This window comes from Triturus cristatus, chromosome 9 (assembly GCF_964204655.1).
Source record: "Triturus cristatus chromosome 9, aTriCri1.1, whole genome shotgun sequence".
Lineage (NCBI taxonomy): Eukaryota > Metazoa > Chordata > Amphibia > Caudata > Salamandridae > Triturus > Triturus cristatus.
In genome coordinates, this window is record NC_140592.1 from 156,652,001 (window position 1) to 156,678,602 (window position 26,602).

General features: G+C 42.9%; 1 protein-coding gene across 3 annotated transcripts in view; it reads left to right on the forward strand.

Moving 5' to 3' along the window:
- CACNA2D3 (calcium voltage-gated channel auxiliary subunit alpha2delta 3) overlaps nt 1–26,602 on the forward strand; it is a 2,334,275-nt gene that overhangs the window by 1,341,756 nt on the left and 965,917 nt on the right. For 2 of the 3 annotated variants that reach the window (XM_085624637.1, XM_085624639.1), the window contains exon 14: nt 1,952–1,969. The exons of the other annotated variant lie outside the window; for it this stretch is intronic. In XM_085624637.1, coding sequence (XP_085480763.1) covers nt 1,952–1,969 — 18 coding nt within the window. The remainder of the gene's footprint in view (nt 1–1,951; nt 1,970–26,602) is intronic. 3 annotated transcript variants of the gene reach the window in all.

Sequence of the window (26,602 nt, forward strand, 5' to 3'; positions counted from 1 at the left end):
CTACCTACACTTAGTATCTATGCAGAGCGAACAGCTTGTTTTTGTGAAAAAAATATTGTATTTTGATCAAATCTTTCTCTTGGCATATTCTTTGCAGTACTATAAACGGTATGCAATTAAACTTTTCTAATTTACTTCTTTAAATAGTTTGCTAAAGAATTTAAATACAAATGAGAATAATGTGTTTTATTCATTTGTACACTTTACCAAGTGTAATTGTTTTATAGATATGCAAATCTGAGCGTTAGCTTTTGTATTAATCAGTAGGAGACCCCAATTTACTATTATGTATTCATATAGAAAACTAATTGTATATCATTACAAATGTTGTAATTTTCAACTTGCATTGTGTTGACATCATAGGAAATGTATTTGTCTTCAATGCAAATACATCCAAAATTCAATTTGAAAATAACTAAACCATTGTCTGATAAAATGTAAGTTCCAAGACTTTGTCATAATCAGAACTAGTGACTAGAGGTTTTACCACATTTGCTTAAAAAATAATGCCCAGCAGTGCATATATATATATAGAATTGTTTGTTTACTTTGTCCATCACCAATTCCTAACAAAATGTTAATTTCATCAACATGCACAACTCTTCAATTTCAAATCCAAAATCTATTTTTAATTTCTCTTCAGTCTAAAATACTGTTAAGTAGTGTTCTTGATATCTACACTGATCAATTTCTTCCACAATCACATTGAAAATGGTAAAACAAGATTATTCTTTAATTGTGTATGTTAACAATTATCTGATGTCTTCACCTTTCTAGATAAGTTCACTTCTCCTGTATTCAGAGTCCTTCATAATGTTCTTACCTACCTAGTGGTTATCACTTGGTATAGCTCTACTTAACATGTTTTGTTGATTTTCATATTTTGATTACATCAGCTAACTTGACATATGTCATTGTCATTCACATGCAAAGGTGTCTAAGAAATATCATGCTAGAGGATTCCGGAACACACTTGAGAATATCATTTTTTCAGAACTGGAAAAAATTAAGAAACATTTTGAATGCTCTTATGAATAATATTTTAAGGAACATAGCTTATGACACAATATTGCATAGAAAATAACATGAAATATGTGAAGTGAGAATGGGTGAGAACACATATGCAAGGTGTATTCACCTTTGGATGTGAAGGACCAGCTCTATGCCAGATTTCCAGGATTCACTTCTCAGATACATTTATATATAATTGATACATAGTTGTTCTAAATAGAATTAATTTGTTAATCTGAAGATTTATCATGAACCTAACTCCCCTGGACCTATCATAAGCACTAAATAATTTCAAACATAATTGAATCACTCCCCAGGATGTTCAATGTAGACCCAAGAGGATGGTATTATATTCAGGTTTTTTAGAATATCAGTATAAGATATACATACATGAAAATTATTTATGTTTAGGTGGTTGCCATGAAAATCTGGCATGGATGCAGCCCTTTTAGATGTGTATCAGCACCAAACTACACAAAATGTCTTTCTGACCTCATGATAGGACTACAGTACTTGTACCTCCCTGTATGGTTTTAGACTGAATAAGGTTCAAGAATGGGTGCTAAAAGGTTTCAGAATAACTGAACATTTTTGTCCATTCTTAAGATTTAGTTTACATTTATCCATTGCATCCACAGGCAGTTGCAAGTGTATAATTAGTGTTTGCTAGAAAATCTCTTTAATGAAGACGAGACGGTACTGATGCATTGTTATGAAAAAGCACACCTGTCTCTATATTGTGTTAATAGTATTTCATCCCATTACTTTGACACTTTTGGTTGTCATACAGTCTTGTACTCTGCTGTCAGTAAATGTACGAGGTGGGAGCTCAAATCAAGATAATATAATGAATCAAAACACATAAAATAGGTTTCACATTTAACATATATTTAAATATAATAATTGATTTTCCTTTCTGTTTTTTTTTGTTTTGTTTCAGCTACCTCAGGCTCAAAAGGTAAACACTTTTCAATGAACTGTTTCTCGTTCCAAGAAATCAAGGTTGATGCATTGATGCATGTGTACCATGTTACAAATTTGATACAGCGGCAAGACATGAAATGGTCCATCATGTCACTTGACTTGCCCAGTTCAACTCAATGAAAGCTTCAACTGGTATTGTTGCCAGTTTTTATAAGTCGTTTAAAGATAGTATGCATTTTTCCATTGTTTGAAGTCTATAAACAGCTATATACAAGATTCAGTCCAATGCTTTATTATTGTCAATGCATTGGCAATACCATCTATGCATTTGCACCTAAAATGCAAAATTATCATAATCTAATGTTCCTTTTTAAAGGTTTTCTAACTCTTCAATTTTTGTTGAAGAGTTTGTGGACTTGTTTTACTCAATAATATAAACACAGTATGGTCTTCCAAAGAAATATATTGTGCAGTGGCTCATAAATATAATACTGGTTAAGGTTGGTTTTGCTATGGATCTGAAATTTGTTAAAACCCCTCTTATTGAACTGCCCATTGAGATCCATGTATATGTCTCTATTGTTTTTTGATATGAGTGGTGTGCTGTTACTTATGTATTTATATGTTGTTCAAAGCAATTTTCATGTGCGGAGTAGCAATGATGTTTTGTCAATGTTTTAAAATATTTTTATCTCACCTTAAATACACTAATATTGTTTTCCATATAACCATGTTACATTTCTATGAGGTTGGCCATTCATTCTATTATTGTAATTCAGTCACACAACCTTTGAGCATCATGAGTTGAGAATGAATAAATTAGTGCATCACAAAATAATTTTCTGATACTACTCAACATTTTAAAAATAATAAAGCTGCTTATTCATCTATACATTAAATGATCCACAACATATTTCTGAAAGTTATTCTTGTACTAAGGACTGAGATGCACTGTGTATCCATTCTAGAGGCAGGCAAATCTCTTTAAAGTACAGCCCCTTACTGTGTCAGTAATGAATTCTAAAAATATACTAAATGAGCACACAATAAATGCATCCCATACAATCACAATGTCGTTAAACTAACATGCCATAGCATTGTGTCACCACTAACTTTTCGTTTTCCAGATTTGTATTTGTAATGAGCCTGGTAACATGAGGTCATATACAACACAATGCAGCGAGAATAAAGTCAGTCTTTCTGTCATATATATGATATATATTTTTTTTTTTTCTTTTTCAATTTTGTATTTTTTTTTTTTTTTAATTAAAAACCTTTATTACAATTTCGAAAAGATACAAGTATGGGCCTACAACCAACAGGCCGGCCGCTAAACGCAGTGTAAACCTAGGCATGACTTAATATGTACATCAATGAGGCAACAAAAGAGTTACTAAAGTGCTAATCATCGCAGTCAGCCAAAGCCGCAGTCCATAAACAAACAGGAAAGGTTTCATATTTTTTGGAAAACAGAAAACATCAAACACACAAGGCAGAGAAGGTTAATGGCAGGAACATGTGCTCCTCGTATCGAGGGAGTAAACCAACCCGGGTAGACAGAGGGGGGGGGAAGGGGGGCAAGGCAAAAGCGACAAATTTGCATGTCGCAGGAGCATACAGGAATGCGGGGGCTAGGGAGACAGAGCGGGAGCCATCTCACGCGTCTGGGGCGGGGCGCAAATACCTCCGCGATAGGAGTTCCAGGGTCCCACACCTTAATCCACTTCCCAGGCTTGCCTCTCGCCACATACACCGTTTTCTCTCTAAACATACACCAGTCCATGTGTTCCTTCCACTCGGAGACCGTTGGCGGCCTCTGTGAGCCCCACAATTGTGCGATGTCACGCTTCGCTATCATATAGCCTAGAGTCACGCATTGCGTCTGCGTCACATTATAATCAGTCGGTTCCCAGACATTCAGCAAGCATCTACGTGCCTCCGGCAACAAGGCAACATGCGTGACTTCCTCCAACACTGCATGCACTCTGCACCAAAACCGAGTCACCTCCGGACACTCCCACAAGATATGGAGAAAAGTCCCCAATAGCCCACAGCCTCGCTTACACAAACCATCCACCGAATACCCCATATGCATCAAACCAGGCCCCGTGACGTACACTCTATGCAGTATCTTAAGCTGGACGACCTGCAATCGGGCCGGGATAGCCACCTCTTTCGGGGAGGCCACCGCTGACACCCAATCCTCATCGTCCAGCTCTATACCGTCGGCAATCCATGCCTCCCGCAATGAGGCCAGCAAACCCATTCGATCATTGATAAGCTTTTTATAAATCAACGAAATGGTGCTATCCGGCACATAGCCGTCCAATACTCTGTCTTCCAACGGGGAATGCTCCGGAATAGACGCCACGTCTGAAAACACGGAACACAAGGCATGATGAACTTGAACATACCGATAGTATTCCCTATCATTCAACTGGTATTCCGTTTTCAGCATCTCGAACGTCTTAAATTTCCCTTTCTTCCAGAGATCCCCTACTGTGCTGATACCAATCGTATCCCACTTCTCGAAGCCTTTCGTAGTATACAGACAACCCAAACGCTGGGACGCATACAATGGCGTAGCCCGGGTCAAGCGATCCCTCCACCCCATCGCCGCATTTGCTGCATGCCACACCTGCACCGCGACCCGCGTCGGGCCTGTCAACCTCGCATCAAGGGATCTCGAGTATAGTGCTCGATTATAGTCTCCGCCTGGCAGTAGCAATTTGTCCATCTCAAAAGCCGGGTTCAAAGCAGGGCCATACATCCCGTGATTAACGGCAGCCAACTGGGAGGCCCAGTAATATCGTTTAATGTCAGGGAGGGCGACCCCCCCGTCATACCACGGTAGAGTCAGTTTGGCAAGAGCAATCCGCGGCCGCCCATCCCAAAACAATCGACGCTGGAGACACTCCACCTCCCGAAAATAACGGGCTGGCACTACGTCCATAGTGTTCTGCAGGGCGTACAAAAAGCGTGGTAGCGACATCATTTTGAACAATGCTGCCCGGCCAAGCGGCGAGAGCGGCAGCCGCCGCCAACCCGCCACATCCGCCCGTAGGCGCTGAAGGGGGGGGAGAAGATTCCGTTCATACCGGGCCACCGGATCCAGAGTTATAAAGATACCCAAATACGTGAACCCCGACTCCGCAATCTGGATAGGGCACCCCCGCGGAAGGGGGGGGGCCTCCCCGGAGAGAACGTAGACACAAGACTTAGCCCAGTTAATTACCAATCCGGAATTGCGCCCAAAGGAGCTCAACACATCCACCAATACAATGAGCGATTTGCGCGGAGATGCAAGATACAAGAGGATATCGTCCGCATATAGGGAAAAACGATCCTCATATTCCGGCGTCCATCTAAGGCCACGTATCGAGGGGTGCCACCGCAACCATTCCGCAAGGGGCTCCAAACAAAGCGCAAAGAGAAGGGGCGACAGTGGACATCCCTGTCGGGTGCCCCTACCCAAAACAAAGGGAGCCGACACCCGTCGGTTGACCACTACCTGTGCCAGTGGGTTATCATAAAGCAATTTCACCCAACCGATAAACCCCGGGCCAAACCCAAACTTCGCCAACGCCGCCCAGATGTATGGCCATTCCAAGGTGTCGAACGCCATGGTAGCGTCCAAGGACGCCAAGATGGCCGGTTCTCGAATTAATGGGGCGCGAGCAAGGACGCCATGCAATCGCCGCAGGTTCAAAGCGGTATTGCGATGGGGTATAAAACCGGATTGATCCTGATGAATCAGGTCGCCCACCACCCGGATCAGACGATTGGCCAGCACCTTGGCGAGGATTTTGGGCTCCGCGTTTAACAAAGAGATAGGCCTGTAAGAAGTACACCGATCCCGCGGCTTCCCTTCCTTATAGATAACAACAATAGTAGCAAGGCGTTGATCAGAAGGGAGGGAGCCCGCCGCCTGAGCCTCAAGGAACATGTCCCGGAGATACGGGGCGATCGCATCTGGATGCAGCTTATACAATTCAATAGGAAGTCCGTTAGGACCCATGGCCTTACCCGAGGCAATGGAGCGAATGGCCAAAGCAATCTCATCTGGCGATAGGGCCGCATCCATCAATACTTTATCCTCATCAGAGAGGGAAGGCAGAGTGACATCTCGAAGCAGCAGTCGAGAGTCTTCCTCCGATCGCTCTGAGACCGAAGAGTAGACCCCGTGAAAATACTCCGCAAAGCAATCAACAATGTCACCGGGGTCCGTCACACGCACACCATCCACCCTCTCAATCTCCGGCACCACTCGACTCGCTCTCTCCTTATCCAACCAGGCAATCAACTTCCCGGCCTTATCACCCATATCGTACAACCGCCCCTGTTGCTCCCTGCTCATACTCTTAGCAGATTCAGTAACCAGCGCCTTATAGTCGGCCTGCTTAAGCTCCAGCACATGCAATCTTTCATCCGTAACACCTTGCTCCAAATCACTCTCCAACTCGGTGATCTCAGTTTCTAGCCGAACAACCTCCTGCGCCTCGCATTTTTTGGTGTGGGAAATGAGAGATAGGGCCTGGCCCCGGAGCACCGTCTTAAAGGCCTCCCAAAGGGAGATGGCGGAAGACACCGACCCCCCGTTATCATCAAAATAGTGTTCCAAAGACTTAACCAGGTCTGCACGAATCGTGGGGTTCCGGAGGTACCAGGGGTTGATCGGGGCCACCCTCCCCTCTGCCCCCAGGGCGATATCTAGGTGTAGCAAAAGGGGGGAGTGATCAGATATACCGCGCGCCAAGTGTCGCACCTCTCCGATCATCCCCGCCTGGGCCGCAGGCACTAGCATATAGTCAAGCCTCGAAAGACTACCGTGGGCCCCGGAGTGGAAGGTATATTGCGCTTGTCCAGGGTGTTTCAACCGCCAGCAATCTATCAGTCCTAGGGTATCCAGAAAGCCCCCCAGCCAGTTCTGGGCCCGAGGGAGGTCCCTAGGGGGGTAGCGATCCCCAACACCGGAAACCACCGCATTAAAGTCCCCCCCCAGTACCAACACCCCCCCCAGGAGCCCAAGCAGCAGGCGCCCCAAATCAGCGTAGGTGGCCGTCTGCAGGCCCGGCGGCACGTAGACCACGACCAGCGAAATCAATCTACCCTCCCACCTCCCCACCAGCGCGGTGTAGCGCCCTCTGTCGTCATGGAGCACCTCATCCACCACCAGCGGGAGAGAGGTCCTGACTAAGATGCCCACTCCCCTCGAGCCAGAGGTGAAACCAGAATGGGCCAGGAGGCGATATCCTCGTCTGTTCATGGCATGAAAAGAGTTCCCTATGAGGTGCGTTTCCTGCAAGAACACTATGTTAGGCGAGATACGTTTCAGGAACTGCAGGACTACCCCCGCTTAATCCTGTCCCCCAGCCCGTTCACATTCCAGGAAAGAAGTCTCAGTCCCCTACCCCCCATCCCTCCCAGCACAAAATATCCCCCTCCCGGGGAGCACAATCATAATAGCACAGCAAAAAATATTACCCCGCCTTGTGAAACAAACAAACAAACCCCAACCCCCCCCATCAACCCCAACAAAACTCCCCCTCCCTGCACCCCTGCGTGAGCCCGAACAGCCCCCCCAACCTGCAGTGTGCCTGTCGCCCCAATATGAGTAAAGACAAAAAAAAAACCCAGAAGGAGGAAAGGGCCCCAGCAAGCCCCCCGCATCCTCCAAATACCATGGGGCAAAACGTTACAAACTGGAGTCCAGTGCAGCCACAGGTGCAAAACGTTACCGTCCATCACCAGGATCACAGTTCCATTCCTACTCCGTCAAACCTTCTCCGCTCTCCGCCATCCGACCCTCCCGATCCCGACTCTTGGGCAGGGCGTCCAGCCACTCTACCACCGCCTCCGGCCGGTCGAAGAAGTGGGAGCGACCATCTAATTCGACCCGCAGCCTAGCCGGGAATAGCATCGCATACTTGAACTCCATGTCTCTCAAGCGCCGTTTGATGGCCGAGAACCCCATCCGTTGCCTTTGAACCGCTTGTGTAAAGTCTGGGTAAAAGCTAACATTAGAGTTCTCAAATCGGAGTGGCCCAGCCACCCTCGACACCTGCAGGATAGCGTCTCTATCCCGAAAATTAAAAAGTCGGGCAATGATAGGCCGCGGGGGGGCACCCACCTTGGGCGCACCCCCCGGAATCCTGTGGGCCCGTTCCACAGCGAAGAACTTGCTCAGCCCTTTGGGTGCTAGATGAGTCACCACCAGATCCTCCACAAAAAGATCCACAGCAGACTCCTCCGACCGTTCGGGCACGCCGATAATGCGGACGTTGTTCCGTCTGGCCCTGCCTTCGGAGTCCTCGAGGCGACGATCGGTCAGGTCACTGGCGAGCTGCAGCCGCCGCACCGTCGTCTGCAAGGCGGCCACATCTACCGTTAGGCTCGACGCTGCTTGGGTCAATGAGTCGACCCGGTCATTGGTTTTCGACAGATCCGCTCTGACCAAGGTGACATCGATCAGCACCGAGTCCAATTTGTTAGCCAGAGTGTCCAATTGCTGGTTCACAGTCACCTTCATCTCCTCAATGGCCCCCATGACATCCAACAGGGTCAATTCGGATGAGGCGCCTGAGGCCTCCTTGGGCGGCTCAGGCGACTTGCGCGATCCACTGGGGGATCCCTTGGCTGTGCATAGCGGTCCATATTGTTGGCCTGGGAATAGGCTCCCCTCCGGGTAGATTTGGATTTCGATTTGTCGCCGTCTACTCTCGTCGTCATCGTCAGCGATCAGCAACGTCAGCACCCTCCAGCACCCGGAGGAAGGCCAGGAGATCCGGGCCGCTAACTGAGAGAGGTCCATTTACAGCTCAAGACTAGGCCTTGCACTCCATACCCCGCGCAGATCTCCCAATGTCCCACGCATCAGTTTCAGTGGCTCAACTCGAAACCGAAAGTGAAAGCACGGGGCCCGGGGCAAGCCCAGCCTAGCATACCGCTGTTGTTCAATTCGCAGCCGGGCACCTCACCAACCCGAGTTCGGCACCAAGGCCGGAGAAGGTCACAAACTTCGGATCACCAAAAAACACGTTCCCGGAGTCCAATTTCGATTCGGAAAACGAGTGGCACCTTAGCGCTAGATCATAAACAGAAGCCCATCGAAAAAATCAGGATTATGACAGGATAGACGTGGGAGGTTGCGGAGGCCCTCGGGAGCCACAAGCCTACGCGGCCATCTTGGTTGCGCGCTAGGCTCCTCCACCCCTATATATGATATTTTTTGTTTGTATTATTCCAGAAACCGCACTATATCAAAACACATAGTTCATATAAATAAGATCATCATTCAGTCCATGAAATTACATTTTATTTTACCAATAGGGTCCTTTAATAAAATTTCAACATTGGAATTTAAACAAGCAATAAGAGACAATGGGTCTAATTTAGAGTTTGGTGGATGGGATACTCTGTCACAAAATTGATGGATATCCTGTCCACTATATTACAAGTGCCGTAGGATATAATGCATTTGTAATACATCAAACAGCATATCCATCATGTTTGTGACAGAGTATTAGAGCTCTGAGGCAATCGCAACTCACTTGGCCATTGAACTTATTTTCAATATGTCATCTTAACCGGTTAAAGGCATCAAGGAAACAAAACCCATGGCTGCAAGTTATTGACACATCATTCATGCATATATTTTCAATAAGCTGCTGCTAGATCCATTTGAGTAATATCATGAATTTCTTAAGTGCCTGCTTTTCAAAAGCTAGACGGTCATCCTTGGCATTCATTTATTTATTCTCTGATTCAATCTTCTGGACATTAATTAATTTATACCATTTTGCTATATGTTTAATTGAAATGTGATGGCGTCAGATGCTGCCATTTGACTTTTGTTTCATGTAGATGTCCTTTTTTAATGTTTCAGCATACATTTTAGGAGGATACTTTACATGTGTCTGAAATAGGTCTGAAAATGTCACACCTTAAAATCAAATGTATTTTCATCTTTACATCCATTGTATGTTTTAGGGGCATATGTATCAACATCACCATTTGCGATTCTCAAATAGCGATTTTTAAAGAATCGCTATTTGAGAATTGCAAAACGGGATGTATTTAAAAAATTGCAAACTTTTTGCGATTTCTTAAAATTCCTTAATTGCGATTAGCAAATTGCGAAATCGCAATTAAGGAATACCTGCCCATTCATTCCTATGGGCCAGGAGACCCATAGGAATGAATGGGAAGTAATTCTCAAATAGCAAATCGCAATTTGCTAATCGCAATTTGAGAATAATTTCAAAGGTGCAAGGGTGTCATGATTACACCCTGATGCACCCCTGAAATTAGCATGTGTGTGCCCTTAGGGCATGTATGAGCGCCACATGGCACTTTGTAAAATTCAAAAAAGTGCTTTTTGAAAGGAAATCGCAAATTACCACCAACTGGAAGTTGGTGGTAATTTGCGATTTCTTAAGGATAATTCGCACAACTTGGGTGCTTTTTACATATCATTTAAGAAATCGCAATTTGCGATTTCTTAAATGCTTACGCAAAATTAAGAAATCGCTAAATTAGCAATTCCTTAATTTTGCGATGGGATTTGCCTCATACATCCCAATTACCGATTTTTTAATCGCAAACGCTGTTATTTTGCGAATCGCAGCGTTTGCGATTAAAAAATCGTTTGATACATATGCCCCTTAGTCAGGTTCACATGCTCAATATGATGTTAGAGTTCTTATCATGGGACTGTATGAACATACACGTGTGCATTTCAGCAAATGGTATGGGTTGCAATTTCCACATCAAGATAATTTTTTAGCTGAATTATATGAGACAATTCTCTTTTTAGGATATAATAACTCAGACTGTGCAATAATAAATTTGGAATCTCAAATACTTTACCTGAAACCTGCGAACAGTAGCGAAATGGAATAAAATATCATTGCATCCTGCAGCAAGGTGCCATATCAGGTAGTCAAAGAGCAAAACAGTTGTCTCCCCTGTCACATGCAGTACATTGTTGACCTTGTAGGTGAAAGGTCAATGATTTGCATGCACATATCAATAGATTTATAATATTTTTTATGATTAAAGAACAAAAATGAATTCTTATGATGTACTAAAACATGTGTTGATAGTGCCCTAATTGAAATAATGTTTATAAGTGAATGTAGTCGATGATGGAAAAAACGTTATTCAATTTGATACACAAACCATAAAAGCATATAAATAATAATCATTAAAAATGTTTCACAGGGATGCGTTTGGCTAAAATAAGCTAAAATAAAATATCATTTACGCGATTTCATCATTTACTGTGTGTTGACGGAGAAATAAAACTCAGTCAAATGCTCAATCCCCCCTTGTTATATGTAGCTTTAAAGCAGCTCTTAAAAAGTTTACCACACAATAAAGAGTAAAAACATCAGTTGAAATTTTTAAAAACAACAACGCTACCCATGCCTGCCTGAATGCAGCGTTCCTTAACAGGCCTTTCAGAAACAATTTCCTGGGGAAGGCATAATATGGGCAGAGTAAAACTAGGTGAAGGTTGTCCTGCGTAGACCTATTGTCGCAGCCGCAGGGCCCTCCCTCCTCTAAATTTATAATAAAACCTGCCGGTACTGCCAATAAATGATGGATGCAATTTAATCTAAAGCGGGTGATCAAAAATCGGTCATGGGCACTTGTCATTAGTGTTAAATATGGTTCTATGCCCTGTGATGTTTTAACTAAGATATGATCTCTCACTGAGTGTTTCCCCAATTCCACGGTTTCGCGCTGCGCCATAGCAAACTTTAGATACAGCGCTTTATTATCACCTTTATCTTTGGATCTTATTGTCTCTGGTTTATCAAACAGATCTGTGCACCCTAAGTTAACAAAGGAATCCCTAACATATTTCAACCATGGGATTTTCCACGCATACTCTAGGGATAGACAATCCTGCACTACCAGCCTTGTCAGACCCTCCTCTGCATTGGTCCAGATCTTCAACCAACATATTAGTGGCTTCACTCCCACACTATCTGATATGTACCTAACTCCCAGTTCCTCATGTGCACAGTATGCTGGCGTACTATGTGGGACCTTCAGCATCCGCCTTAGATATTATTCTCTTCCCTTTGTAGTTTGGTGGGCTTAACAAATACCCACACCTCGCTCCCATACAAGACTTTAGCACAACAGATGGAATTATATAATTTTAAAATCACGCCTGGTGTCCAACACCCCAGCCTCTGAGCATAATTTGCAATTGAACCCATGGACCTGTTCAAAGTCAGACACTTTTCCTCTATTAGATGTTTGAAGTTCAGGTTGTTGTCAAAAAACATACCCAAATAGGCCAAGGCTGGGACTTTGGCTAAGGTGTATGAGCCTATAGTATAATTATATTTTTTACTAGGCTTCTTTCCCATCTCCATTACATATGATTTTGTAAGATTAGAGGACATGGCCAAGTGATCCATGAATTTCACAAAGCCGTCTATTAGAAGCTGCAAACTATGTGGGGTACGGGCAAGAAGCACCGCATCGTCTGCGTACAGCAGAACCGGAACTGTTCTATCACCTATTCTAGGTATATCAGCCTCGATGTTACACAAGTTGGCGTCGAGCCCGTTAATATATATGGTAAACAAGAATTGCGCTAAAACGCATCCTTGTCTAACCCCACTAGAATACTTAAAAAACTCAGTGCAGTGACTAAAGGATTTGTATTAATGCTATGTCTACCCTCAAGGTCCCTCATTAGAGTCCACAACTTATTGCGATTCACACGATCAAAGGCCGCAGTGAGGTCCATAAAGGCTAAACATAGCGCCCCAGCCTTTGCTATAGTATATTTTGCGGTGATAAGGTACAGGTTGAGACACTGATCTACAACAGATTTTCCAGGGCAAAACCCATATTGCACATCCGTGATAATTTGTGTCTCCTCTGCCCAATCCATCAATCTATTTAAGATCACCCGCCCCAGGACCTTCACTGCGACATCTATCAAAGATATCGACCGATAACAATGTGGGCTATCCCTGTTGCCCTTCTTAAAAATCGGCACGATAATAGCAGAGGACCAAGATGCTAGCATATTTGTATTTATTGCTGCATTCAGAACCCTAGTTAGGAGAGGGGCCCAGACCTCCGTGTTAGACCTAAAAAGGTCCGGTGGGATCCCGTCTGGCCCTGGCGCCTTGTTCCTCGTCAGACCCTCTATTCCTAGGGTTACTTCATCCAACGTAAAGACAACTGGGTTACTACCTAGCTGCATAATTGGGGTCTGCTGTTCAACCTGACTAGCAAGATGTTTATAAAGTCCCTGGAAATGCTCCTGCCACTGATCTGGCAAGATATTGTTACTTAGCCCCTGCTTATTTGGGTCCGAGAAACAGGGGTTGCTAATTACTCTCCAGAAGCGGGCAGAGTCCTTCGATTCTGCCGCCTCTGTGAGTTCTTCCGATGTAGCACATTGTAACTTCCCCTTTCTTCCTTTGACAGCTAACTTATAGCTTGCGCGACAAGCAGCTACATGTTCCCTATCTCTAGGTTTCTGTTTGAGTGCCCCTTTTAACTTTCTCAGGGCCTCCGAACACTGGCTATCAAACCACCTTGGGTGGACCCCACTAAACCCCCGTGAAGGAGACTTCAATAAGTTTTCCACCAGATGTGCAATATTCATGAAGGCCTTGATTAGTTCCGCCCCTTCCACACCTAAATCTAGGCATTTCATTATTTCCTGCTGCCCTCTATCAAATAAAGAGGCATTAAAAGTACCAGTATCAACCTGGGCCCATTTGAGCCTTCTACCTTGATTCGTAGCAACAACTTCCGTGCACCCTACCTGTCTATCCATCACTTGCAACTGTAACTGCGTTCCAAGCACTAGAATAAGTGGGTTGTGATCACTGAACACGCTATGTTCAATATAAAATCTCAGTGCACCTCCTTTTAACCCCTTCAGCGCGGCGCGGATTTCCGCGCGGTGCTGAAGGTTCTGAGCGCGGGCGGGGCCATGACGGAGCGGTTCCGTCATGCGCACAGCGCAACCGACGCTCATGACGGAACCGCTCCGTCATGAGCGTCGAAGGGGTTAATAAGGGGGTGACAAAGATAAAATCAATGAACGAGTGACAACCTCTCCCTTTAAATGTAGGGGGTACCAGTCTATCCCTTTTATTAGTTATCACATCCATTGTGTGAGTTAACCCGTATGAGTGTAGTAGGCCAGTAAATTCTCTTCCCACCTGGGTGTGCTCCAGATGAGGGCCTTTCCTTAATGGGCAGGATACCCAGTCATCCTGTGCCACCCTCAACTGAGGGCACAGGTAACAATTAAAATCTCCTGCTAAAATCAATTGAGATTGAGCCATCCCCATCCCTCGTGTCTTTTCTAGCCGTGTACTTAGTTCATAAAAACTACACGCACACTGCAAATTTGACATTGCATTGTAGAAATTTATTAAAATTACCCTGAAGGAATTATTTCAGAGTTTTAATCCTTAAACGACCTTTGAGTCCCAGGCCAAATTCTTCCATTTACCTTGTAATTTCACATCTACAAACATACTCAAACCCCCCTTAGCTCTTCCAGATACTGATCTGACTGCCGGGGAAAATAAGTCATTTTTATCGAGGAGCATGGAAATGGATGTTTTAATTTTATCTCTGAAAACTGACTCCATTCATTATGCATGAGGATTCTTGGAATCACAGCAGGACACCATCTCCTGCATAATAACTATGTATAAGGATCATTCCTGATCCCTGAGGTTCCTGCACGCAGTCACTCCAGCTCACAGTGGTCTGACATCCCTTGCGGGGTGTCAATCTCGAGACCAAGACGGGGTCCCACCGTCTCTCACTTCAGGTAATAGGGTTGACCTTGTCCTAGAGAAATTCTTGGCTTCACACCTTCATACATGCTAGGTACATCTAGTTGGGTCGCATCGTAGGAGTACGCATTTTCTGTATTTTTATAATTGCCTGAATTCATGGTTTTAGCACAACGGTAGGAATCTACCATCCTTTTACTCTGTTGGTGCTTGCAATCATTGATATCTGTTTCTGTCTTAAGGACCCCAAAGTTTTTTAACCGTAATCATCACCTCACCTCTTTGCACTTGTAATCTGCAGTGAAGCACAGGGTAGTTATGGTGTACCACCTGTGGGGTCACAGCCAGCGTGGACCATCTTATCACGGTTACCGCAGATGTCCTTGCTCCTATAACATTATTCTTGGTGAAGTAATATGCCCACACATGTTTTTGGTCCTAGTTTTATTTTTCAGATGGTATTTCCATATCCTTGAGTGTCTGTGACTCCCGCCAGCCTGTTGTTATTGAGCTCTGGATATCTCAATGGGACGATATTTCCATTTCTGCTGGTTGAGAATACAGAGTTTTCAATTATTTCTGGGTACCTTTAGTCTGGGCTTTTTCAGTTGTTTGCTACTGTGAAACTGTATTTTGGGTTTGACTGTCTTAGGTCAGACTTGATTTGCACCTGGAGCGCCGTCTCTGGGTTGCACCATTGGGGTTACGGAATCTCGATGGGTCTTTGGAAAGGCAGTCAGTTGTTCATTAACTGTTTGTTGGCTTGGTGCAAACAGGCACCGATGCAGGACTAGACAGCAGGAAGACCACATGTAGAGTGGAAGGTGGCAAACAAGGTTTTTTTTCAGGGGGAGGCTGCAGAGCACAATCTCTAGGAGGGGTTTCCTAGTGAGCTGAAAGGCTTTTGGTGTAGAAAGGGTGTATTTTTAGGTGGAGGACACCAATCAGGTGGCAAAACCTCATGCTGGAAAAAAAAGCATTTATGCATCTATAAACTTTCCATGTACTTGTGGATGTATATATTTATTACTTTCTTCTAATTCAGCATATCCAGTTCACTACCCTATTTCTCACCCTATACCTCTCTCAATATATCTTCTAACTCAACTCTCTGACTCATCTCAAACCTCTTTCTACTACTCTTTCCAATGCACTACTCTATTTTTCACCCTATACCTGTATCAATATATCCTCTACATCCTCTCTCTCATTCATCACAAACCCCATACCACTACTATGATCCCCAAAATAGCCCTTTCTAGACTCTCCCCTACTCTACCCCTCCTTGAACCATCTGACACCTCTTTTTCTATACTGATCTCCCAAAACAAGCCTTTCCAAACTCTTCCCTCTGACTCTTCCCCTCCATATCACTTTTTACTCATCCCAAGCCTCCCACTACTGCTATTACCTCCAAAAAAAAAGAAAAAAGTCTAAATCCTTCACTCTTCTATCCCTTCACTATCCTTTTCAATCAAAATAACAGACTAACATGTCCACTTCTCAAATTTCATATTTCATTACACTGATTTACCACTAATCCTTTATGGGTTCCAGAGTAACGTGTAACTCGCCAAAAGAAAGCGCTTCAACACCTCGTAGTAGCAAGCACTATTATAATGAAAACCTTTTTCCCTCTTCTATCCCTCCACTATCCTTTTCAATCCAAATAACTGACTAATATCCACCACTCAAATCACTTTCATATTTCACTATGCTAATTCACCACTAATCCTTTATGGGTTCCGGAGTAGCGTGCTACTCCCCAAAAAAGCGCTTCAACACCCCATCAGGGGTAACAAGCTCTTTATATATATATATACAAACTTCTGTCCCTCTTCTATCCCTCTGCTACCCTTCTCAATCCAAATAACTGACTAACATATCCGCCACTCAAATTACTTTCCTATTTCACTATACTAATTCAACACTAATCCTTATGGGTTCCGTAGTAGTGTGCTACTTGCCAAGAAAGTGCTTCAACACCACATTAGGGGTAACAAGTGCTATATAAATACAAACCTTTTTTCCCTTTTCTATCCCCCCCGCTCCTTCTCAATCCAAATAACGGACTAATATCCACCACTCAAATTGCTTTCATATTTCACTATGCTAATTCACCACTAATCCTTTATGGGTTCCTGAGCAGCGTGCTACTCGCCAAAAAAGCGCATCAGCACCCCATCAGGGGTAACAAGCGTGTTATATAAATGCAAACCTTTTTCCCTCCTCTATCCCTACTCTATCCTTCTGAATCCAAATAACTGACTAACGTTTCTACCACTCAAATTACTTTCATATTTCACCATGCTAATTCAACACTAATCCTTTATGGGTTCCCGAGTAGCGTGCTACTCGCCAAAAAAGCGATTTGACGCCTTGTCAGGGGTAGTCAGCGCTATATAAATGCAATTACAATACAATACAACAACATAGAAGATAAGTTATTGTAGGGTTTTACCAGTGAGCAGGTGACAACAGAAATGACTTTCACCTGCATTATCATTAAGAAGACTTCACATTTCATTTAAACAAATATCACCAGCCAGGCACAGGTCAAGGGACTGACACAGTTCACTAACATAATTTTAAAGCAAATGGTTACCACCCTGACTTAATGAAGAGCCTGAAAACCATAGGACACTAAATGGCTCAAGAGTTCTCATAGTCCTTCTGATCTTATGGGGGTTTTGGTCCCAGTGCAGAGTGGAGATGTTAACTTTTTCTGCTGCTCAGGAGGGCATACTATAAAAACATTGCATAATATTCCAAATGTCTCAGTAGAAATCCTTACAATTAACTTCCACTACCAGTGTTTCAACAGATTATAACTCGCTATTTCAGTTTAAATAGGTGTAATAATGGTTAGGTGCATGTTAAATGAATCCACTCTGCAATAATAACAGAATGTTCTTAACAAGAACAAAATAAACCACATAGTACTTATGCCAGGTGTACTTAAGTGTTTTTGGTGCAGTATGCTCCTCTAAGTATGTCTCTGAGACCCATGCATGATGTTCATCAGTGAAAACAAAACTGACATCATGTAATTTAGCATCATGCTGCTGCGTGGGATTTTAAATAGGGCACCCAGTTTTCCAATTTTGTAGACATGTACACATGAGCACAGAAAACAGCAGATTATAGTTTACTTTTATTTTGGAAATTAGAAAATTGGACACAATTGGTATTTATGTGGCTCCCACTGTCAGCAGCGACTGCCATAAGCAAAGGGTGGTTATTACAATAAGAAACATTTATAAACGTACCTTTTGCTGCCACGTCCCGGGCCGTCTTCAGCATTGCGTTCGCTACCTCTCCACTTCCAGGGTAGTAGCAGCCCCTGGGACCCAGACTCCCATCCAATCCCCGTGCTGCAGAGCAGCATGGGGATTGGTCTGAGCAGTCAAGAAAGACACCCTGCTCAGACCAGGGAGTCTGTGGGGTTTCTCCAGCCTGATAGCTTAATAAAAAAGTGCGCATATGTCTTTTGGTCGGCCTGAAACGGCTGGCTAAAACTCATCTACGCACTTAGGGTGTGGAGTACTAGTAGTACTCCTCCTAACTCCTCCCATGCCTAAGTCCTGCCCCTCCCAACTCTACTGGCCAAGAGCCCGCAGATGTCAAATAAAACAATGCGAGAGCATCGTTTTAATTTACGTTTGCTGGCTCTGAGCCAGGCAGTGGGGCGACACTCCTCCACCAGTGCGGAGGAGCCGCCACAGCCCACTGTAGTCAATCATGAGTGCCAGGCCAGTAGATGTACAGATTCACTGCTTGCTGGGAATTAAAATATTACCAGATTTCCTTATGAAGCTAAAGCAGCTGTAAATGTGTAAAATGTACAATGCTACTGTTTTCAGCTGTGTATTGTGTTACATAGGGCTCCTTGCTGCTCTAAAACCTACAAGTTTCTGTGTCAATTTTTGGTTAATTTAATGCGGAAACATACCAGTTGAAACTCAGTTTTTCCCAGAAAACAAAAATGTATATGAATGAGTGCAGATATGCAAATATGACATACAGACATATTCTGTCAGAAATGTGACAACATACCATAAAACTGGGTGCTATAATAAATACCCACGTTATAGCTGAATGTAGGTACTAACCAAATGTTCTAATTTTGACAGTATGAACTGAATGCATAGAACAGTGAGTCTTACCAAAGAACGAATGCAGTCTTCTTTATTTGAAACAAAGCAGAGCAGTTTAAAAGCTTCTGCCCAGCTATTTAAAGAAATAACTCCTTTAATCGCCCGTTTGACCTCGAAATCGTGATTTCCATACCACGCAAAATCACAGGATGCTCGGAGGGCCCCACAGGTCCGCGGAGTAATTCCATTTCACAATCCACCAGAGGGCCTCCGCCACTCTCAGCATTAGCGATACTTGCCCTTTTAAATGAACACAGCGGGGCTCACGCTTTGCGATTCATCTCCTGCTGGGATGTTTACTGCTGCTTACCCTTCAAGGGGAAGCAGATGTATTGGGTTTACAGATTTAGGGCACCTCCTGGTTTGAAGGTGTTTTTCCAAGCAGCTTAATGCCACATCACTTTGACTCTCTCTCTCGTTCGTTGCCCGAGTAAGTGAACAGGTGTGCTTCCATTAGTTTGATGCTTTCACGTTCAAACAACTGAAGCTGATGGATGATACAGTACCTCATTCACCTTGTGCACGTTTTGTATTAACTGTCACTGAGTCAGTCTGCAGAAATTAATGGAGCTCGAATATATTCTAGGACAGGGGAGCAAGAAAAAAAGATCCTATTAAAGTGCACATAATCTTTACATTGCTATTTCACTTCCTTACTATTTTGAGCTCTATCTTTTGTATCTCTTTCTTTATTTCCCGTTTGTTCTTCTCTTTACTTTTCCTTTCACTCCGTTTTCTCAGTTCATCAGATTTTCTCTCTCTCCGTCGTTTTCCCTACTTCGTCTGCCCGTTTCTGTCTTTCACCCTGCTTTTATTCCTTTCTCCCATGGCCATATTATAGAAGTGCCTCGGGAGCGCAACGGGCTTTAGCACCCACTTTGTGTGCCCCCGGAGCACTTTGGTATAACAGAAGGGGCCACAGACCCTTGTGCAGCCCCTTCTGTAATACCGATATTGTGGTGCACAAAGAGTGCCAGCTTATCTTCAGAGGGCATTCCCTTATTAGCATGGCGGCATGCCCCATGCAAATGAGGGAATCCCTTTTCCTCTGTAACCGTGCTGTATTACAGACACGGGCGCAGAGGCAAAGAAGCTCTCAGGACGCAAACTTACATTGTGCCAGCTAAAAGATGGTACACTGTCAATGCATCCCCTGATGCTAGCCCTCTGCATGGACCCCCGACATCCCCGTGCAGGCAGGTGCAGTCACTCACTGCACCCGCCTGCAAGGGGATTTCTAAACCTCCTTCAAAGTGCAGGCAGGTTGCTGTCTGCACTGTGAATACATGGAGCGTATTTAATCATCCTTTAATTATCCTTTTTTCACCTGAATACACTGCCCTGGGGGCAGCGTGAGTTTGTGGCTGCCCTGGGGGCAGCGCATTCATCATATTACGGCACATTTTCACTGTTTGCTCTGGGCGCACCTTTTAACCCCTTCGGTGCTCATGACGGAATGGTTCCGTCATGACCCACGGTTGAGCTGTGCTCATGACGGAACCATTCCGTCATGACCACGCCCGCGCAAGATTCCGTCAGCACAGCGGCGGAATCTGCGCAGCATCGAAGGGGTTAAAAGGTGCACCCGGTGCAAACAGTGAAAATGCGCCTTTTGTGTAATACGGCACAATAGGTTTAAATTTTCTCGTGAACTCTTTGCATGTCTTTTATTCTATACTCCTTCCTGCTCTCTCACACTTTCCCTGTCCCTCAGTTTTCTCTCATGTTATCCTTCTCTATGTTTTGCGCCCCTTCTCTCATATTATCCTTCTCTATCATTTGCACCCCTTCCCTTGCTCTTTCACACTCTGTAAAGGTGCACCTCCTCCGCTTTCCCCAGCTGCTTTTCGCTGTGTCTCCCTGCCATGCACATGGGCATATAGATGCGCAACGACTATAATATACTCATATGAATCTCTGTGCAGACTTTAGTCAGATACCCTGCTGTGATGAGTTATTGCAGATGTTTGGAGTTGACGTTTTGCCCTGCAAAACAAATGTGATCTGATGATGCATTTGTTTATTTAAATGCACGTAATACTATAACGTGCCATTTTCTCACCATGGTATACAATGGTAATATACTGTGCAGTAAGTGTTGCAAATACCTACCTAACACATGTAACTTGCACTATTAGGCTGCAGTGCTTATGGAAATGCTTGGTAGAGAGAACATGCAGGGAATACGGATATTTTCCTGTTTTTAGAAAACCACACCTCTACATAGTTGATTCAATTAAGATATTCTTTATCAACGGTCCTTTTCAACATATACATAGACCCGCAGTCAGGGATCACATGGGTTTGAGATGAACGCAGGTGATAGACATATAATAGTTTAGATTGGCTGGGATTGTGGTAACGTTGTGCAAGATTACCTTATTGATGAGTGTGCTTGGTTGAGACATTAAAAGGGATTAACATGGAGATAGGTTGATTGGTGGAATGACCCCCTTCTGCGTAATATTGTGAATGGCAGGCAACCGTGGAGCTCCTTCCAGTGACGACAACATTGGTCAAAAAAGTGTGTTAAGGTTTGAGAAGAACAATGCCCTGTATAGTTAAGCATTGAAGGTAATAACATACAGCAATCATCACCTAAGGCTATGTAAAACATGTAACAATGGACTGAGTTGATCCGAGTGGTCATACATTATTTGGTGAACTACACTTTTTCCATAAACACAGACATACTGGCGCCTTCCATTGCCTGATTTCATTGAGTCCAGAATAGGAAGATCACAAATGTGGAATTGTTATATAATTTCACCAAGAGCAGTGTACGGTACTGTATGAAGAATACAATTAATTAATACGCTTAAGAGAATGAGTAAATGTTCGTGCATAGGACACAGTTTAAAAATAAGTACATGTAAAACATGTTTTTTAAAAACCAGTACAATGAGAAAAGCCATGTACATTAATACAAAAGTGAAACTAATTAACTAACAGTGATGACTTCATCAAAAAAATATGGTTCTTCTTGGGGAGTTGATAAAAAAGAAGCAAACTACTGGGACAGAAAAAATCTCAATTGCGGCCAAGATTGTAATGATTGTGTCCCCTGAAGCATGGGTTTCAAAAGTGATCTGATCATTAAATTGAATAAAGCATAAATTATGTACCTATATATGCACAAGTGACGTATTTTAATCAAATATTTGCCAATATGCATCACGCTGCAACCTTTGTTTTTTTTTAAAATATATATATTTTCTTGACGAAGGGTACATCATATTCAAATTCAAATAAGAGCGACAGACAGAGCAAAACAGAAGCAATACAAAAGAAAAGAATGCAAGAAAAAAACACAGAACAGAAGTACAAATACATTTAAATCCAAACATGAAGTATATGGATATGTGCTAAATACCCTATTTAGTGCTAAAGTATTTCCATATTTGTTCGAATCTTTGAATTGAGCGAATAGATCTTATTTTTGCCATCGCCCGTTTTTTTCATAGCTATCTTACAAAAGAGCGACGAGTTCTGATAAGGTAGGAGAATTAGGACTAATCCATCCCCTTTCAATGCAAAGGTGTGCAGTAGCTAATAGAATGGTCACAAAACGCATTGTAGCATTATTATCATGCTTCTTACGCCCAAAAATAACCTCCTTAGTAGAAAACGACAGATCTGACCCCAAACATTGACCAGCAAACAACGTAACCCTTTCCCAGAAGTCAAATAGTCCAGAGCACGTATGAAACATATGAAGAATGTCTGCTGCCCTCTGACCACATTTAGGGCAGCATGTCCTATCCCCGCCCCCAGTGATAGATCTTCGTAGAGGTTGTTGCCACCCACAGATTTTCTCTGGTGTATAATATAGCATACATAATGTTCTAAACTGTTGCAGTTTAAGATTCACAGAATGTACAGAACTCTCCAGAGTATCCAATGCTAATGTAATTTTGGATAAGTCAATGATCGTTCCAAATTTCTGACTCCATTTACTAGCCAGATGACTAATATCTGGCTCCCTTAGATCAGAGAGTTGCAAATACATAGAACTTATTCTAGCTTTAAACAAAGAGTTTAGATTGTATGCAAGTAATGGGTGATGCTGCAACCTTTGTAAGTAGTGGATATTTCACATTAATAATCCCAGAATATCAGTATAGTCTATATTTTTGTTCTCAACAGCTGCCTCACTGTCTAAGTCGGGAAGGGAAGAAGGCACTTTCACCATGAATATCAACAAATAGTACAAAATACCGTAATAAGATTATTAAAATTGAGTCTCGAAGTAAGCACAGTTCAGACTGTTTTCTGAAAACTGCGTGTGTGAGGAAGATTATAAATACAAACACGGGCTGTAGCTCAATGAGATACAATCACTATTATAAAAGACTGTACAGAATAATAAGATTGTGGACAACACTGTGTCCATTTGTCTCCATGAAGTCGTTTAAAAGTGGCCTTTCTGTGGCATTGATTGAAGGAATGAGAAAAGGAGACCCTCTCAATGCTTCCATCTCAATTCAATCTTCCCTTTAAATGCATTCTGTTTATGACTGACTGTGCTGTTGAGTGCTCTTGAGGGGCTACCAGGCAACACACAAAGCAACACGCAGCACTTAATCAAAGTTCTAAAGAAGACATTACATAAACTCCTATCACACAATTGTATGGCAGTTTATGGCATAAGCATGAATCAATTCAGAATAAAATGCATTCAAAATAAGGATGTTGATTTATTGGAACTGAAATACTTTGCCAGCTTTGATCGCCTGAGATGGACCATTACAAGATCACAAGAGAACTTTAGATTCTACTGTGGAAGCAGCAATTCAATATCAAGGGTGGCTAACACGTTTAGCTAAATAATTCCTCTAGTGAACAGTCACCTTGTTGTCATTTGAGAGATATATCCAATCTATAGCTACCCTAAACCTTATTAAACCCTTGCCAATTATATTCCAAACAATAGCCTACCTCTTCTACTATAGAATGATGTTGTATTAAAAAACAACCAAAGTTTTTTTTTTCTACCAGTGAGGAGTCCAACTAGCCAATGCAAAGCACACTTCTAACTCTGGTTTGTCACATTTCATTTTGATTACCTACCCCTTCCTTATGGTCCTACTCCTGACCTCTCCAAATTACTGCTGTATATTGCCTGGCCGAAATCCATGTAGTTTCAGTGGACTTCCAAAACCAGCGATTGATAAAAGCATGGGGCATATTTGGAACTCAGAGGAAATGGCAGATGTTACTTCCAGCTACAGGTATGAATAGGGGGGATTCCTTTAGCTGAAGGGCTACTCTTCCACATACTAACAGCAGCAGCTATTGGTGTGTAAGGAGGTAGAGGGCCCACCTTTGTTATGCCACACAGAGGAATTTGCACAGACGTGGAAAAACTCCTATGTTCTATTTGCTTAGAAAGTAGTAGACGGGCAAGGTATGGAACAATGCTACTTTGTACCATTTTGGTTCAGTTGCACTAGCATTACCTTTAATATGATGACAAGAGAATAGCAGTTGTGTTGCCATAAACACATCTTTCTCTCAAGCTTCTATTCCTATTGAGCATGTGCATGTGAATTGTGATCAATAATACTTGTGTTACGTCTATATAGGCAAACAAATGAATACTCCTTCATCTAAGGAAATATGATTTAGGATTCTCCCCTTTGTACAGATGCTGCCTGCTGTATTTAGTAGTGCTGGACCATTAACAACACGCTGTAGGCCTAAATGATGAACTTGTTGGAGTCAAATTGACATCCAGTTCTTGCATGTTCTGTAGTACTTGGCTATCTAATAATAAATGAGCGACAGATACATTTCCATGAAAATATGTACATCACCTTGGTAAAATAGGGATTTGCGCATTTTATTAAAGTACCCATTCATACATGGCACATGCGTCCATGTTCCTTTTGACTGAAACCCAGGCTTTCTCTATTCAATGGATTTCTAAAAAGTGTAATGGGACAACCATCAAGACTTACACCATCTAATGGCACTGGAAAACTAAGGAGCCTATTACGATGGCGGGCGGAGGGAAACGGGACCGTCCGCCATTGTCGCGGCAGTCCCGCAAGTGGCATTAGGATGCGCTCGCCAGACTGGCGGGCACATCCTGCATTTTAAAAATTGCGGCGGGCGGTGCTGCAAGCAGCACCCGTCACAATGTGTAAAATGCATGTTGTGCATTTGAATGCACAATGTGATAGGCACCGCGTGGTGCCTGCCACCTTGTACATGCAAATGGCACCCCCCCTATGCACCCCCACCCCCCGCAACGGGCCCCCAAAGACAAAACTGCCTGCCTTTCCATTGTGGAGTCTCTGCCATGGAAAGGCAGTTCACCGCTACAATGATAATATAGATGGCGGTGCCTGGCAAGGCACCGCACCATATTCCTTGGCTTTTCCCCCCAGTAGGCAATCGGGTGGGTCCCCCCCCCCCCGCCATCGTAATGAGGCGGGGGGAAAAGTCATGCACAAACGTTCGTGCATTTAATAGTCTACAGAATTTAAGGTCTGACACTTGGCTAAAGGAGTAATAACCTGATAATTGAGATACATTTATTTATTGCAGGTCAGCATAGAATATCATTTGACATTTCACTTATGCGTTTCACAATATAGACTGGAAGCAAATGGCAAATTGTTAATTGATTCCACATTTTCCTACTGTAAAATCAAGCACACAGGTACCTCTGAACAAGGTAAGAGATAGTAAAGCTTGGGGTACATAAATCAAGCCTCATTTTGAAACACTAGTGGTAATACAACATGTACATAAGATTGTACTGCAAGCACTGTGGGCTAGATTCTCAAATGTTGGTGTATGAGTATAGGTGTGACTTACGCTTGTAGTACTGCTGGCTCATTCATGAATGTCATGAGTAATCTTCCCTTAGTTATGGCTTACTCCTGGAATTGATGAGTATGCAATAAGGAAGTCACTATAAAATCTTTGCGAATCTGACCCAATGTTTCATAGATGGGGTTGATTATCATAATTACAGTTCTGCTTTAGTGTATGTATTGGTCCTGTAGATATATTCATAGCTAGGTTTTCCGATCCAAGCAAATGTTTTCAAAATTTCAATCAGGCAGTGGCACATTGTAGAGATTCAATACAATCCCAATGTGTTCCTTTGTTAGAAAGTGTTACATTTCAGAAAAATGTTGATGGAAAAATATCATCAAATTAGGACAATTGTCAAGCTTGAATAGCTTTAAAATGTTTATGTTGAAAATAAGGCACATTAAAATAGCGTAAAATGTTTTACAAATTGCAAAATCTTACATTACAAAATAATGAAATAAGGATTTAATTGCTTAGCAAAGAGTAACCAAACAATAAAAAAAATATTAGAGTGGATTCAGTTGCAGTTTGCAGAATAGTGCTGCTCTGGGCTCTGACAGATTATATGCGCATATTGTCAGGTACACACAGTTGCATAACACTTTCATTATTAAGGAGGCAGCTTTGTCAAAAAAGTGAAGCTCAAAAATTTACTGTACATCTGTTGTTGGAAATGGACCTTTTTAGGGTGTTTTCCCTTGACTTTTTGCTCTTGTCCCTCCTGTTTTTTGCTGATCTACGTGCTAGTCTTAGGACTTTGAGTCCTTTGACACTGCCATTCAGTGCCAAAGTGCTGTGCTTGTCATTTACTTGCTGGTGATTGGTGTAAACATAATCGGTTGATTTGAGTTAGCTTTAAGTCCTTTGTCCAGTGGTAATACATAT